At 42.2% G+C, this 18,045-nt stretch overlaps 1 protein-coding gene across 3 annotated transcripts in view; it reads left to right on the top strand.

Annotated features, from left to right (window-relative positions):
- Positions 1–18,045, top strand: part of LOC6537549 — a 96,443-nt gene that overhangs the window by 70,494 nt on the left and 7,904 nt on the right. The window contains exons 7-15 of one of the 3 annotated variants that reach the window (XM_002098059.3): positions 1,430–1,636; positions 1,705–1,850; positions 1,996–2,146; positions 3,610–3,740; positions 3,811–3,970; positions 9,275–9,523; positions 10,234–10,359; positions 10,656–12,782; positions 15,486–15,620. In XM_002098059.3, coding sequence (XP_002098095.2) covers positions 1,430–1,636; positions 1,705–1,850; positions 1,996–2,146; positions 3,610–3,740; positions 3,811–3,970; positions 9,275–9,523; positions 10,234–10,359; positions 10,656–12,782; positions 15,486–15,620 — 3,432 coding nt within the window. Of the gene's footprint in view, positions 1–1,429; positions 1,637–1,704; positions 1,851–1,995; positions 2,147–3,609; positions 3,741–3,810; positions 3,971–9,274; positions 9,524–10,233; positions 10,360–10,655; positions 12,783–13,388; positions 13,824–15,485; positions 15,621–18,045 lie in introns of those variants that run through there. The other 2 variants (XM_039375135.1, XM_039375136.1) reach the window with 2 other exon arrangements.

Genomic DNA, 18,045 nt, shown 5'->3' with positions numbered 1-18,045 from the left:
ATTGGCAAATTGAGGCAGGTAGAGATGGGTGCTTCCCCATGGTTGTGTATATAAGAGAATCATTTTCGTTCGAGCATCCTTCTTGTGGTTGATCTACTCGAATTAACAGCTGTAATTGAAGTAGCTCGACAGAAGGGCTTTCTTTTTTAATTAAATTGTACAGCCCAACAAGAAGTAACTTAGAAAATAAAGAGCAGCCAAATCGGATTGACTTAAATTACTACATTTAACTAAATTGACCAAGCGAATGAGAAGCTGTTGTATGCTATCCGCTTCTACAGATAATCTCTTTTAGTTTTTAACGTAACAACCAAAACTAAACTAGCTCATAAATTAAAACCAGAACTAGAATATAAATTAGTGGATCACCAATTCGGAAATTCTGCTTGGATTATTATTTAATATGTGAATAAATTCTCTAACCTTGTGATACAATAATTTGCCCTGCCAAAGCCACCAAAAATATGCCAGTAAATATGTAATGAAATGTGCCCTTTATCCGATCTTCCCTCGCGTTTTATTGTTTTTCGTGTTGGGGTGCTCCGCATGTCGCCAAAACTTTCAAGTCTCCCCATTGGCCCCACAAACCAACTAATTCAATATTCACGCTTATGCGTTTCCTGGTGAACCCATGGTCCATCCATCCATCCCTTCATCCATCCATCCATCCATCCATTTACCCATTTATACAGCCCGGGCATCCAGTGGCCGAACTTTGCTAGTTAAGCTGGCTAAGCCTTTTTTAAAAGCCTTGGGTACACACTGCTAAATGCGCATTATCATTAAAATGTTGAAAGTTTGCTTCTTTTTTCGGTCATAAATTTTCGAACGCGGCTCGGTGGTCACGCCGCTTCCGTTAGAAAACCACCTCGGGAAAACTCCATCTAGACGGGCGGGTTAATAATGCATGAGTGGAAAAGTTTGCTGCTAGCGCAAAACAGTTGGCACGAAATTTAAAATTAATTTATGCATTAAATATTAATTCGAATTTGAACTGCGTGCTTATGACAAGAGCGTATCCTTATTGTTACTTATTCACTGTATATTTCTCACTAACAACTAGGCTGTCCATAATTTAATTTTTGTATTTTTAGAGCTACATCATTTTGCGTATTTCATTTTATTTGTTAATTTAATAATTTTTTAAATAGCACAGCAAGTATTTAAGCTACATGCTTTGCCCAAGTTCAAAATTCAAATTTTTGTAAAGTTAAGTTAGTTAGTTTGAAGCGAATAAAAGCATAATTTCCATGATTTATTTTCAATGGTCAAAATAAAGGCAATATTAAATAATTCATACAAATACTATTGGTAAAAAGGTGTTGATTTTGAACAAATAAAAATAGACTTTAGCTATAAAATGTTTGTGCCTTACACACACCATAGAAACGAAGAAAAGAAGTTGTAGTAATAGCCGCTCTATCAACAGGTCGTCCGGAGCCGACGGTGACCTGGCTGAACGGAACTCGGACCCTGGAGGCGGGCAGCGGAGTCTCGATGGGCCGCCATGTGACCGTGAACCGGCTGGAGGTGGCCCAAATCTCGCGCTCCGCCCTGAACAACACGTACCGCTGCCAGGCGTCCAACACGAAGTTGGTGGCACCCGTGGAGCGCAGCATCCGCATCGAGATGTTACGTGAGTGAACAACGGGCAGTCAATATATGGCCAGTCACGCCTAATCCCTAAACCTTAAACTCCCACAGTCAAACCGACGTCAGTCAATTTAACCAATAAGCTGAAAGTCTTCGCCTCGAACACGCAGTACAATCTCACCTGTATTGTGGCCGGCTCTGTTCCGGACACGGAAATCAAATGGACGCAGAATAATCGGCCCTTCAAACGTGGCCTGGTAAGCTTCCTATACCTCTGGCTCCGGGGCTTCTAACTCAATCTTGGCCAGGCGAAAGCCCCACTTATGAGTTCCTTGCCAGGCACTGCTCTAATCGATTGCAACCCATCTCTCCATCTCTCAATCTCTCCTATATCCCATCTAGTTGTCGACGAACCAGGGCAACGGCAGAGTCATATCCACACTGACATTCTATCCACAGCCGGAGGACGATGGCACCATGCTCAAGTGCGAGGGCTCCAACCCACGGCTCCAGAACTCGGCCATCGAGGACTCGCTCATGATGAATGTCATCTGTAAGTGGAATGCTTTATGAATGAAATAAGAGTACAAACGAATATGTGGCGGGTAATGTTTAAATGCAAAAAAGCAACATATAATTAACAGAAACAAATTCAATTAGGTGGCTCACTTCAAGAAGTACCTTAAATCATCATATAAAATATTGAAGTACAATATCTTTGATTGGTTTTATATCTATAAATATGATTCGTGAACATTCTTTTCAGCTGAAATTGCAAAAACAAATTTTGTGAGTAAAGGTTTTTCAAAATTACCATAGAAAAGAGCGATTCGAAAAAGGGACTGGAGTTGGAGTTTTCATAAATGCAGGCAGGACACAAATCAACGTCGCCTGTGCAAATAAGTCTAAATTATATGACATTATTTACGCAGCACACTGTCATTTCATTGGCTTTGGCCCAGAATGAAGCCGTTCGCCTACATGTCAATATTTATTCCGTTGACTTTTAGCGTGGCCATAAAAAAGCTGTAGCGAAATTTGCTGCCTGTTTTGCTTCGTTGCGCATATTTGCCAAATGTCATAAATTGTACTTTATATGATTATCAATTTAGAATCAACAGTAAGGATGAGGAGCTTGTACTCGTCCCTCCACTAAGCTTTTCCTTTGGGTTAGTTATTTTGTGTTGTCACTTTGTTTTGCCAAGGGTTTTCCTTTGGATAATCATAAATTTATTGAATTTTAAAGCCACGCATAGATCCCCAGCAATGTGTGCAAAATTCGAGCATAAATATTGAATGGCCTTCGCGTAAGCTGCAAACTGAAAGTTGGAGAAAGTTTTCTCTCCGCCCCTTTGTGCCGGTCAAACGTGGAAATATGAAATTAAAAAAAAAAAAATACAAATACAAAAGGAAAAGCTGGTTTAAGGGATTAGCGCAAATGGCTTAAGCCTTTAATGGAACCGCGCTTTCGATTGGACACATGGAGTGGGGCAAATGGGGGGACCGTGATTCATCATGTTTTCCCCCAAAGAAAATCCGTGGTAGCTACCTGAAATCGACTGCTTTACAGTTTCCAGTCTGGTTAACCCCTTCACAGCCATTGCCTCGACCATAACAGTAACATTTTGTTGCTTTCCCTGCAAGAGGGTTCCACTTTCCTTGGCGGGGCAATCATGATGTTGTAAAATCGACACTAAATATTTTATATGATCCATCATTGATATTGGGGCGTTGCTCGCGGCGGCGGCACAACAATTTTAATTTAAAAATTTCTGTCATACCCATTGGATCCAGATCCTTCGCTGCGTTGTTAGCATTTATGGGCTGCGCTGTTGTAGATTGATGACGACAACGATGCGGCGCTTTATTATGCAATAATATTTTTCGATTTATGTTTTATATGAGCCCGCCAGCCGCACGGTAATTTGAATATATATGTATAAAAAGCGCACAGAGCAGTGAAATTTGCACATTAGCGCAGGCAATTAAAAAATGGGTTGTTCAATGCCTTTGCAGATCCGCCGCAGGTCACCTTGTCGCTGGGCTCCACACTGCGTCCGGACGACATCAAGGAGGGCGACGACGTCTACTTCGAGTGCCACATCAAGTCCAATCCCAAGGAGCATCGCATCATGTGGTCGCACGACGTGAGTCTTGGCCAACTAAAATATGTTTAGCTTGCATAAATTAACTGGGTGAATTACCATTCTGCAATAGGGACAACCGGTCACCCAGAATGTATCCTGGGGCATCATCATCTCCACCCGCTCCCTGGTCCTCCAGCGAGTGGGACGCATCCACTCCGGGTTCTACGCCTGCTCGGCGGCCAATGACCGCGGGGAAACTCAGTCCGCTCCGGTCAACTTGAGGATTCGATGTAAGTAACTTCGACCTTTAAGTCATTTTCCATATATGTAGATGACGCCAATTTGAAATGACTGCTAGTAGTGAAGAAGAGCTTCAAACCATAGTATCATCATGGCTTATACAAACTTTATTTTGCTTAAAATGCAACTCAATGTTTCTGGGCAGTGGAAAAGGGCACATAGAGCACAATCAAAAATATACATAATTTCCTTATTTAAAACAAAAGGTCAATGGAGCTTTAAAAACTTTATAAAAATCCCATTTTGTATTATTAAGCAAAAACAAAGGACACCGAAAATTTGCACAAAAATTATGCTGACAGTTGATGTCAGTGGAGCGGAGCATTAAAAATACATATGCATAAATTTATGCGCAAATTGTCACACACCGAGAGAAAATGGGCAGGATGTTGTCCCCATTCGGAAATCTATTTTATTCCGCACCACACCGATTAGTAGGCGTGGCCACGCCCACATGGAAAATTGGCAGCCACAACAACAACAATAACAGCAACAAGAGCGGCTGTGCACTTGACAAAATCGCACAATGTCCTTACTGGAAAGCCGTAAACTAAACAGGATGGCAACAATGTCCAAAACTAAAGTATGCCAAAATGACCGAAAATATTTTGTGCAAAAAGGCGTAATGTGCACTATGCAACGGATATATGTATGTACATTTCGCCGCTCTTCTGTCATTCGTTTACATCGGCATTATATATAGATAATATATTTTATATGTATTAAATATGCGGGTGTTTGAGCGTAGCTGCGTTTCGAGTTCGTGTTTCATCAAACAAACGATGCAACATTTAAATTTTTTGGTCGACCAAAACTAAATATTCCAATTTCAATGCAAATTCACAAAATTATATCGATAAATAGTTCCCTTGAACTGGATGTATATATGTTCTTATTTTTTATTTACCTCAAATAAGCTTACCTTATGTTCAAGAATTTATTACAAAGTTTGTATGGTTTCCTATGTATGTCTACATTGTACTAACAGATTATTTTTCACGTATTTTGTGCTAATTATAATTTTTATTAAAGACAAGGAATATTACAAATGTATTAAATTGAAGTTCACAGTGACTGGTTAAAGCTGAAACTCTTGCCCTAATAAAAGCTAATCAAGTGTCCGGAGTAGAATACTGTACACCTGTCATAGTTCCCATGGCTCCATCCCACTTAATTGACACTTTTGTGGAATCACCAGCTATTTTAATGGACTCCAATTACCTTCAAAGGCAAACTGCTGCTTCTTGTGTTGATCACAACAAAAGCGGGCCGCAAGTGTAAATTGAAACCAATCAATTGATAACTCAATTGATTTCTAATTGTCACAGCTCCGATTTGACGAGGACATCTAGCTTGCTCCACTCTATTGCCACATTGTTCCATTGGCCAACTTTCACACTTCGAGCCCAAAAGTGTGTGTAATTATAATTATAATTTGTGGGCAACAAGGACAGCAATCACAGCGCAGCAAAACACAAAAATAAATGGCCGATAAACGCCGCTCGGCGCCTTTGTGTGCACATATTGAAAATGTCTCAATTACCGCTACAGAGCATTTACTTCCGACTGTATTTCTAAATAATTAATGATGCTTAAATACCTAACCATTCGAGGGGTATGTGTTTGTGTTTGTGTTTGCGTTTGTGAATGTGTTTATGAATATGTTTGGGTTGGCTGTGCATAAATATGCATATGCTACCATAAAGTATCCCTTCGCTCCTCATTTCCATCGGGGCCAAAAGTTTTTGCCCCCGAACTGGAACTTAACGTGTCAGTTGTTCAGTTGGGGGTGCGGGCGGGTTCACCATGAGGGTAATAAAAATGAATGATCTGCTTTTATTATCGAAGCCCAGAGTCATTATTAAACCATTTATAATTATGGGAAAGGTCAGGCGGACAGGTGGGTGCACTGCACACACACGTTCAGCAGGTGCGCCGGGGATATTGAATTCAATTTGTATTTTGCATATTTAATGCAACTGAAAACCAAAGTGAAATAAGCACAGAGGGCAGGTTAACAAATATTATTTAATTAATTGCCCCGTTAAATGAATATTTTGATGCCATTTAAGCCCAAACTTGCATGGCTAGTTAATGAAACTAAAAAATGTAATTGTGTGCGATTTGAGCGCTTCGCTGCACAGATTTTAAAATTAATTGTTCGCGACTTTAAACTTCAACACTTTTTTGTCTAGTAACCATTTCTGATTATCGAAAAAACTATAAAAAACCTTAGTTAACCATCGACTTGTGATCTAAATGAGGAATATTAATTTGTGCATATCCCTGGAAAGTGAAAACACGCAATTATCTCCGATTAGAGATATGCCTATCTGAATTGGCCAGGATGCCGACCTGCAAACTCAAATAAGTGCTACAACTGTTTGAGTTTGTCGAAAACAACATTTTCGCAACATCAGCATGGGAATGTGAAATTGAAAATGAATCAGAAACACAGGCGAAAAAATGAAGCTCGCAATGAAAAGCGAAAACGAAGACATCAGCAAACGTTTGCGCTGCCTTTACTGTATACTGAATACCCAATGCCCGTTACCCGTTACCCTTTTTGATAATTACGATAATTGAAAGTAAATACGAGTACAATGCATAAGGATACACCGCCACCGACTGCTGGGCAAATACTACGTGGGCTATTTACACGGGCATCGCGCATACGCCACGTAAACATTTACATACCGCTGGGTGGCTGATGGTTGATGGTTGATGGTTGATTGGATACGGATGAGATAGCCTGGGATAGCATGGAATGGTGTGGGATAGCCCCACATGCCTGGGGTATGGGGCTTCTTTGTTGTGGGGACCGCGATTGAGATTAATTGATTTACGGCTGCCAGCAGTTCGCTCATATCTTTGCAGAAATTAATCAGCAGAGGTTACAATCGACGTTATACGATTGCGAAATTGATGCTGTCGTAAAAATATTATGGATGCGCACTGCTCTATGGCATAATAAAACTGAGCAATCAGCTGCAGCCTTATCCCCCCCTAGATATTTATAATAATCCGAATTGCGTACTTGTGCCCCAGAATCATGGCACTTCAATTTGCATAGCGAGTAAGGTGGCATGCGCTTGAGTTCATAATTTTCGCCTGGCGCTGTCGTTGCTCTGCAAACAATGCTGTCGCTTTTCCTCCTTTTGGCCATCTAATTGGTTTGTGGCCGTAGTTTTCCCACTTCCCAGTGAATTGCACCTTGTGCTCCGGGGAATAGGTACGGCCATGGCCATTCTAGAGCCAGCGACATCCACGGGCAGCCGAAATGTGGAAGGATGCAAAATAGGAGGCACTTTAAAGAGCAGAAATGAAAGATACTTATATGTTTTAGGAGTTGCTTTAAAACAGTGAAACATACATCATCCTATACTATTCAGAATGAAATATACACAAAATTTCTTACTTAACAGCAGTTTGTAGGTTGTTTATAAATTTCCAAGGTTCATAACGAAATTCCCAGGCCAGCGATTCCAGATTAGGACATAGTTTATGCGTCTTGTACAAATATTTGTATACATACTCATTACACGATTTTCTGCTACAGCGACACACGCACTTAAACTTTTCAAATAATTTTTAATAAAAAAAAAAGCAGAAAGTGTTGCGGCCTGGGTAATAAATGCCTTCAGGTGCTTAGAGGGCTGCGTGTGTTGTCTGCCGCGTTGTTTTGGTTGTTGTCAGTTGGTTGTTGCTTTGTTGCCGTTGTTGCCATGTTGTTTATGACAGGATTCCACGTTGCCACGGGGCAACCAAGGAGCAGGGCGCCGGTGCCACCCACATCGCACACTTGGCGCACAGTTTTCAAAAGTTGCTACCAAAACTTTTTCCCTGAATTTGGAATTTTGAGGGGGTGGGTGGGGCGCATATTTGCCATGCCTTGTATATATGTTTATGACATAAAATTTCAAGTTCAATCGTTTCTAGCCAAAAACGCAAAATGAGTTTACTTTGAATAAGTCATGAGTTGAAGTGGGGCAGTACTCCACCTTTCAGCTGTGGCAAGTTGGCAGTGTGTTCGAGGCTTCTAGAATTGCTACCTGTGGCTTGCAGCTTAAAATCTCTGAAACAATCGTTCAGCCAAATAAATGATACTATATATATTCAATTATAAGCAAGGGAACTAGTTGTGGTTTGTTGAAACTGATATCCCACCACCACTCCGTTGTATTTCTATTTAAGTCTATTAATTGAATTTTTATACCCGTTACTCGTAGAGTAAAAGGGTATACTAGATTCGTTGAAAAGTATGTAACAGGCAGAAGGAAGCGTTTCCGACCATATAAAGTATATATATTCTTGATCAGGATCAGTAGCCGAGTCGATCTGGCCATGTCCGTCTGTCCGTCCGTCTGTCCGTCTGTCCGTCTGTCCGTATGAACGTCGAGATCTCAGGAACTACAAAAGCTAGAAAGTTGAGATTAAGTATACAGCCTCCAGGGACATAGACGCAGCGCAAGTTTGTCGATTCAGGTTGCCACGCCCACTCTAACGCCCACAAACCGCCCAAAACTGCCACGCCCACATTTTTGAAAAATGTTTTAATATTTTTTCATTTTTGTATTGGTCTTGTAAATTTCTATCGATTTGCAAAAAAACTTTTTGCCACGCCCACTCTAACGCCCACAAACCGCCCAAAGCTGCCACGCCCACACTTTTGAAAAATGTTTCGATATTTTTTCATATTTGTATTAGTCTTGTAAATTTCTATCTATTTGCTAAAAAACTTTTGGCCACGCCCACTCTAACGCCCACAAACCGCCCAAAGCTGCCACGCCCACACTTTTGAAAAATGTTTTGATATTTTTGCATTTTTGTATTAGTCTTGTAAATTTCTATCTATTTGCCAAAAAACTTTTGGCCACGCCCACTCTAACGCCCACAAACCGCCAAAAACTGTCCTTCGCACTTACACTAGCTGAGTAACGGGTATCAGATAGTCGGGGAACTCGACTATAGCGTTCTCTCTTGTTTTTTATGAGCAGGGCGGTAACATAATACCCTTGTCTAAGAATAAATTCCAGTCTAGGCAGATTTAATTTAGCATCCACCCATACCTGAGTAAAAAAACGAACGCCAGCTGGTTTACTTAAATTGAAAATCTGAACTGTCAATTCATTCCTCTGGCCTGTCAACAAAATGTTTGCAATATAAATACTTGATGTAGACAGAGCAGCATCGGACAATTGCAGCTGCTCATTATTTTGCATTTTCCCCGAACCCAATCTGTTCCATTCAGTTCCATTCTAAATTCGATCTCCTCGCAATCGTGTCGCCAACAGATGCGCCAGTCTGCAGCAGCAGCTCCATCACCGTGATTGGAGCTTCCTTGGAGGAGGCGGTGCCCATCCCGTGTCGCGTCAACTCGGATCCGCCCGAAATCGACTTCGAATGGACCTTCTCCACCAGCGGCGAGCACTTCGAGGTGCCCTCGGGTCACTACGCCACCATCCAGGACCCCACCATGACCACCACCAGCGATGTGAGGCGCACTGTCGTCGAGTCCAACGAGACGCACTTCGAGAGCTACGGTGAGTCCATGCACTGGGAGAAAATTCATTTTAATCTACTTATAAAATAGGCTGCGACAACTAAAACGCTTAACACTGATTACTATTAACAATATTGCTATAAGTCGTAAAAGATTAAAAGTACATCTTACATTCCTCTGGTATAACTTTAGTTATAATTAAAAATGACCTCTTGAAGATTTCAAATGTCTTAAAATAGGAAGAGTAAAAACTTGCACATTGTTTCTTAAGAGAAGCAAAAGTTAATTTTGAGGAAAGCCTATTTATTAATCGCCTTAATATCAATATTAATTTACAGTCTACAGACTCTAGTTTCTGCCATTGGATAAATGTTAAGAACAGCCTTAGGTGAAAGTGCAATGGAGAGGCAGGTGCATGTGCATGTGCTTGCGCTTGAGCGGGCTTTAGAAATTAGCATTTCGCAGAGGCCTAAGTGCGGCCAGAGGTGGCAGACACACGTGTATATATGTATCTGAACAATAGGGGCTGTAGCTATGTGCTGCAGATACTCGTACTTTTATCAATATCATGCACATACTCGCACCGCATGCTCGCAAATTGGATTATCTTCTGCCGGCCCAGTTGGCTTGACTGAGCTGCTTGGGCAAGCAGAACTTATTTCATTAAACTTTGCCAAAAAAGGCCAATTTATTAAGCGCCCAAACTGAATTGCAATTTGCACCTGTATTCTATTACCAATTTGCTTACAGTGGAAACCGTCAGCGAGCTGATCTACACGCCCAAAGGCGAACGGGACTACGGAACATTGGCCTGTTACGGCCGTAATGCCATCGGAAAGCAGTCGGATCCGTGTGTGTTCCAGGTGGTGCCAGCAGGTGAGTTCTACCGCCTTTAATTATTACCAATCATTTAAATCAATCATTAAATACTAAAGTATGAAATCAATACAGAACAATGAGAAGTAGCACACAAAAACAAAGGCATAACTTTCTATGGTCCTATCAATATACTTGTTAGAAAGTTGTCCAAGTCGGTCAAATTTAAATTGACATTAAGCTAGGAAAACGATCCATTCACCGTAGTTAGTAACACTGTATTTTAGAACATAATACGTACGAATGTTGCGAATGTTGTTTGTCATTGATTGGTTTCGCTTACTCGATCTTTGTAGCCAAGCCGGGGGCACTGCGAAACTGTACACTCCGGCCGTATGTGGTGACCTCCGCCTCGCTGAACTCATCGAATCAGACGACAATGCATGCCAATCAGTTGCTGCCCACACAATACGGCAGACACGAGTCGAATTACCCGCACATGGAGTACGTACGTGAGCGCCATAACAGCAGTGGCAGCGGCAACAATGGTAGTGCTCCTGCCACTGCCCGGAACAATGTGGCCAATAAAAATATGAGGACCGGCCAGGCCAAATCCAATAATAAGCAGCTCAGTCAGCAGCAAGTACAGCGCCTCAAGAAGCGGACATCATTCACACCGTCGCAGACACTGGCGGCCATCGAGCGGCAGCGCCAGAGAAAGCAGCAATCGCAGCAGCAACAGCAGCAGCAGCAGCAACAACTCCAGGCCACTGCTGCCATGTCCGGTAGCGATAGCACACCTGATGGATCGCCCTCCAAGTCCTCCAAGTCGTCCAAGTCGTCGAAGCAGCGAATGCGGCGTGCCAGCCGAGACCCGCAGCAACTGCAGCAGCAACAGCAACAGCAGCAACAGCAGCAGCATGCAGCAACATCAATAACCAGCAGCCAGCGGAAGCAGGCAGAATCAAATTTATCAACGTCGCATCTAGGCAAAGGCAGCAGCAGCAGCAGCAGCAGGAGCAGCAGCAGCAACATCAACAGCAAGAGTAACAATGGCAAACAGCCAGCAAAGTATTTTAATAAGCGACAGAAAAACATGCACAAACAAAAACAAAGGCAATCGCAACAGCAAAAGCAAAAGCAACTGAAGGGAACAACAGACGAGCACAACAGCAATATAATCCATCATTATGCAACATCCAGTTCGAGTTTGAGTTTGAGTTTGAGGCGAAGGAAGCGACTGGCAGCAAATGACATCTTGGCAACTGTGGCGGCGGCTTCCACATCGGCATCATTATCCTCCCCGCCCTCCTCTTCGGCTGCCTCATTGGCTGCCACTGCCACGGCGGCGGTGGAAATCGAGCAGGATGTTGCTGCTGTTAATACTGTTGCTGCTGCTGCGGCTGCTGCTGCCAGTGGCAGCAACAATAAGCGGTCTCGCAAGTCCCTAACCATCCTAGACAAACAGAAGCAGCAGCAGAAGCAGCAGCAACAGTTGCTGCCACCCAATGCTCCGCAAATAAGCAACCAGCCGGTAGCAGCAGCAATTAGCGGCAACAATGTCAGGGAAAGAGCAGCGACATCGGCGCAAGGTGCAGTTGCAGCGGAAGTCAAGGACAAGGCGTCGTCCTCCAAGCAGGACTCCACTGGCAACGACAACGACAACGACAATGATGGTGATGGTGATGGTGATGAGGACAACGACGACGACGACGATGATGACGAAGATGGAGCAGAGATGGATGCTGAAACAGAGACTAATGACGAGGATGTGGACGAGGATGGAGGGGCACATGATGACGACGCAGACCTGGATGAAGATGTTGCCCAGCTGGCCACCGATGCCGATTACTTGGCCGACGGTCCGGGCGAACTGGAGGACTACGATACTGTGGAGGAGGACGGGGACAGGCGGGCGAAACATGTGCACATGCTGTCCCTGGAGGAGCAGCTGGATCTGGAGTCGCTGGAGGACAACGTCGAGGAGGAGGAGGCCGGCGATGATGACGAGGGCGAGGTCGATGATATGTACAATGTTAGCGACGATGACTTCGTTGCCAGTGTGGCTCTCTCCACATCCGACACCACAGCCGCCACTCCGCTGCAACGGACAACAGAAGGACCTCACATTAGGGAGCAGAAAACCAGCCAAGCCACCGACTCCGCTGCTGATTGGCAGCTTCCTCATTTCGACTACTCACGCATGGAGTATAGTTTCAGCAACGGAGTGGTCACCCAGAGTTTGCTGGGTGGCTCGGCAACTGGGCCTGCACATGACGGCTTTGCTGGCGGCGGTACCATAAATTTCGACAACTACGACAACATCATCTACTCCACCATGGAGCTCGAGTGCATGCCAGGATACGATGGCGGACTGCAGCAGCAGTTCTTCCTGGAGGCCTACGACTCCAAGACCAAGAAGCTCCGGCTCAACATGAGCAGCACCTACACGGATGTGCCCGTCTTTCGGATCGATCTGTCAGGTGAGTCTCCCTAACTTCTAAACTAACCAACTGATTTAGGGGGTCTGAGAATTTATTAGTAAAGATAACATATATGTAACATAAAGTAAAGATAACATATATGTAACATAAAGTAAAGATAACATATATGTAACATAAAGTAAAGATAACATATATGTAACATAAAGTAAAGATAACATATGTTACATGTTGAGTATGCTATCAATGCCAATGGTATATATTTCAGGTTAAGTACTTAACATATTAGTTTGGATATAACCAAATATTTGTGGTATCTTAGAACCTAGACTGCACTTTTTGGTCAAAATAATTAACATTCCATGACTTTGCTCCTCATTGCAAAATTATTTATTATAGTATTATTATATTATAGTATTTTATAGTATACCTTAATTTAATTCCTCTAATGTGTGGCTCACATCGCAAACAAAATCTCCGCGAACATAACGTGTTTAAAATAGTCCGTTAAACTCAATCCGGGCAACTCAATTTCTTGGCCTTTAATGGTTCCGGGGAAATTCAATATTTCCGCAGATTCTCAGATTCTCACTGCCCCAGAGCAATGTTTTATTACACGACGCTTATGTATTATTATATTTAAATGAGGTTGGCTTAGAAATCACGAGGCCAGGGTGTTGGTCGTACAATATTTACAGTGCTGTGCGAAAGCCGCAAACTAAGGACTTGGCTTTTATGCGGCCAGCAGCAACAAGGACCTGGGAACAAGGAGCTGGAAGGAGCAGAAACGCAGCAACAGCCACAGCAACAGCAACAAACACTAAAACAAAAACAAATCAAAGTAACAAACTGAGCAAAAAGTTGAGCTGGCGAAATTGCGCGTTGGCTTCAAGACAAGTAGAAAATCCTGCGGCTCGGCGAGGAAAATTAGCAGTGAAAGAAATTTGGTGGTTAAGGGTTTGAAATTTACATGGACACTCTTTTTGGTGGAATTTTTAATTCAATTAATATTTCAATATTTTTAATGATACTAAACTAAACCTTTTCTAAGATGACAGATATATTTATGCCTATTTATCCCGACTATTGCATTTGTATTGCATTTTTGCCTTGTCGAGAGGTACATAAAAAATACCACAACATTTTTCAGGGAATATATTTCCAATGAAAGATTAATCTTAATGGTGAAATCGATTTTGGCTAGTTTCAAAAAAGTTTCACTGTGTAAATATAACTTTTAACTCGTAAAAACTTCAAATATTTGTATAATTTTTTCCAAAAAACCTTTATGCTTATCCCATAATTGTGAGATGCTTTTTTTTGCCGTGTAGGCAGCGAGCTAGCACTACGCAGATTAATTAGTTGAGGGTGCCAGGACCTCAGCTCACCAGGTCCTTCCCCACCAAATCCTTGTGCCTGAGCCATTGCTGGCACATGCTGTTGCCTGTTTTGTTGTAATGAATTTTAGCTAGTCAGCAAAACTTTTATGCCAATGGCGTTTTGAGGTGGGGAATTGGATGAAATAGAATGCTGCCAGAAAGGCACAAGGAGGAGGCGGTTGGAGGACGACGGTGGGCGTGGCTGGATGCCTCGGGAGGCAGGAGAAAATCCAAACTCGAATCGAGCTGTTGAAAAAGCAAGATTTATCATGGGGGTTAACAGGGAACCGAAAATTATAATATTACATTTGATTCTGCGGGTATGAGGCGAGTTAATGAGCCACATTTCGGATTATTAAAGTTGGCAACTTGGCAACGGGCGAGATGGCTCCAAATCTGATCCCAGTTCCAAACTCGCTGCTCAGTGCTGCAGTGGCATCTTTTGCAGCCAGCTATTCCATACCATATCGATGAGTCGGGGTTAAGGGGTTTTGGGGTTTTTGGCGATATTTGCAAAGTCAAACGAAGCGTAAAGTCACGATTAGTTAGACAGGCGTGTTAACGACTCTTCCGTGGATTGGTGGGGGTAATGGGCGAGATTTGGGGTGCTGTTTTTGTTCCTGCGGCCTGCCAATGTATGCGTATTAGTCCTGCCACGCCCCCAACTCTGCCCACACGCCCTTGTGCAGTAGTTGCCATTTTAATGAGCTGCTATCGGTGCAAGGAGAGCAAACAAAACTTTTGATGCGCACATTAAGAAAAAACCAGAAAAAAAGAGAAAAAAAAATAAAAAAAAGCTGAAAATCGGAAAATCAGAAAACAGGTGAGGTGAGGCAGGGTCAGGGGAAAAAACACACGCAGTTTGCAAGCGGGAACTTTTCATTTTATGCGACCGAAGTTTCGCACCGCGACGTGCTAATTAAATGCCTGTTTGCCTAATGAAGTTTGCACAGAGCACTACAAGTTTTAAATTAATGATCAACGATGACCCGACCCATCCCTGCACTAAAATAAAACATAAAAACATCAAAAATTAAGGCGGGAATGTATTATATTTGGACAAATGTGTATTTTTGCCTAAAAATGTGAATTTAGGCTGCTTTAAAACTTCTTTAGTCGTATTAGGGCAGCGATCTTAAAGAGAACTTTTAAAAACAATATAAGTAAAGGATGAACATAAATGGTAAACTGTTGAATAATTAGACGCCTACCAATGAGTATTTTAATTTATTATTCTTCGAAAGGAAACCAATGAGTTTCCTGTTAAATTATCTATGGTTTATGCCCATCTTTTAGAGCTAAAACTGAGTTAATCACCTGCCGTTAATCATGGTACTAATTAATCTTCCCTCTCGTCCCCGCACAGATCTAATGCCCATGGACTACTATCCGGATGCCCATCCGGCCCTGCACCTGGTCGTCTACAGCGTCAATCAGAAGGGTCGCTCGGAGCCTATTGTCCTCGAGAATGTGCCCATCAATGAGGCGGACAAGCGCTCAGGTAGGAGTACAAAAAAAATGGAGTGGAAAACTACTATAAAGTTTTCCGGCTGCACGGATGGCAGGGGGGAAACTTTGGCTAGACCAAAGGACCGAAGCATTCATGGCTTTTTAAGCACCATTTCACCTTTAAAAAGTCATTCAAGTATTTGCATATTCCGCTTAACCGTTTTAGTTTCTTTCTTTCATTCATTTCATTGTTGTGGTTGTTTTTGCCGTCGCTGTTAGTACAATTGCTCTTTTATTTAACGAGTTTTGTTTACGCTGGGGCGACACTGCAACTCCACTTTCCGCCGCTCATCCCCAAGAAACTCCCATTCCCCATTCGGATTACTTCATCCAACAAACCTGGCTGGCCGAAGTAGTGACACAAGATTTCTTATTCATGCTTTGTTATTCAACTATGACGCTAATTTTCTTTAGAAGTTTTTCCGCTCTCGCGACAATCGAGGGAAAAAGTGTGAAAATGCTTGTGCTCTGCGAATTTGTTGTTGGGGGGAAAATACGTGGAAAGTGCTTATAAAAGCAGTACTTCACACACAGTTTACGATTTTATCTAATATGTTTAATACAGAATTAGAAATTACTCATGGTTTGGCATGGTCATATCATAATAATTTAATATCCTTAACTATGATGCACAATTTGATTGTTTAAATCTGATTACCAGATAACTGATATTCTCCCACCTAAGATTTCCATATTTCATCTTCCAAATGCACAAACTAAGAAAATATGTCGAGCTATCAGAACTGCAAATACTTACTCCCATTAGGCACTTAAACAATTTGCATTACTTTCTAGTGAATTTAATGTTTTAATTAGCCCACTACCTTTGCTTTGAGAAGGAGAAGGAACAATATTACATCGTTTGTTGTCCCATATTAAATCAGTCGAATTATGCACCAGCAACCCAGTATTTATTGCATCGGCAATCCGAATGGCAACACTACCTGACCAGCATCATTATGTATTACTTACTGCTTTGAGTACTGTCCGCACCTGGTCAGCCAATAATGTTTATCTGCACAATTGCATATTTGAACGCCATGGACAACAAATCCACTCAATCATCTCCTAATGCGCTCCAGACACAGAGAGCCTTGGAGTCCTTCGAGGAGGAGGCTCCATTATCCGGAGTGTGAGATGGATTGAGTGCTGGATAACTTATCCGGCGTATTATATCACAGCTCGATTAGCAGTTACCAGTTACCAGTTACTAGCAGTTACTAGCTACGAGTTGGGATATTTTAGAAGATGGCCCTGTGTGGGCGACTTAATTTGCGAGCATGCAATCCACCTATACACCTGCCTGCCGGGTGTCAATATTTGCACCTTGGTAAATCTAAAAGCTTTTCTGCCAACAGACGAATAAAATCAGTGAGGTGAGCAGAGGAGGAGGTGTATAGGTGTATGGGATGTGCGGCAGAAACATTTTACAATGGCAACACTTGATGCCACATTAATGTAAATATAATCAATTTCATGTTTTAGCCAAAAAAGCGATGGCAACGTGAAAACCCCAACAGAGAAAAGAAATATCTTGTTATGCTAAACTGACACACAGAGATTCCCCAGGAGTTACATTATTCCACCAGCATACAGCACCGTGCACTGAGAGAAAAAGCAACCAAAGCAACCAAAATTGTTAAAAATATATATAGAGATAAATACTTCAATATTCAGTGCTTGCTGAGTGAGCATGCTGAATATATGTACGTATATTTTCCCCAAGCGAGTTTTTGAGTGCGTTTTTTTCAGTGCACACACATCCACTCTGCGGTCGCAACGTAACAAGGTATCAAAAGCGGCAAAGAAAAGCGAGCAGACACCGGAGCTACAGCTTCTGATACAGAGCCTCGTTGAGCTCGGGCCCAAAGCCCAGGCGCACGAAATATAAACGATTACTGTACGACATGGAAAAATACATTAAACATGTCTTATCTGAATACAATATCCCAAAAGACAACAGTGCAGAAAGTGAAGTAAAGTAAAATAAAATTATATGCCACGCGGATCGAAGGCGGGCGGTAGGGAAATGTGACCGCCATTGCAATAGATGACAGCCAGCTCCTCCAGTTCCTCCAACTTATTTTTATTTTTTATTTTTTTTTACCATGTACCACTGTCTGCCTCGTTTTCTTGAAATGGAGCGCCAGACGCAGACAGCGTTTTCTTTATTTATGCTTACTTTGTGTAAACGCATTCCTGCCCTGAAACCCACATGGGCACGTGAGCGTACACTGGCAGAAAAAGCAGGGCTATGAGGCAATAAGAAAGAAGTAATAAGAAAAAGACTGCAAAGAGAGTAGTAGTACTACATACCAGAACTGCATTGTATACAGCCTTACATTAATAAAAATATAATTTGAATCTTAAGCAATTCCCTTAATATATGAATCATAAATTTTAATTTTTTTGTAAAA

The sequence above is a fragment of the Drosophila yakuba genome, chromosome 3R, assembly GCF_016746365.2.
Source record: "Drosophila yakuba strain Tai18E2 chromosome 3R, Prin_Dyak_Tai18E2_2.1, whole genome shotgun sequence".
Classification (NCBI taxonomy): domain Eukaryota; kingdom Metazoa; phylum Arthropoda; class Insecta; order Diptera; family Drosophilidae; genus Drosophila; species Drosophila yakuba.
The sequence above is the reverse complement of the archived record's forward strand: the minus strand, read 5'-3'. Positions and strand labels throughout refer to the sequence as shown.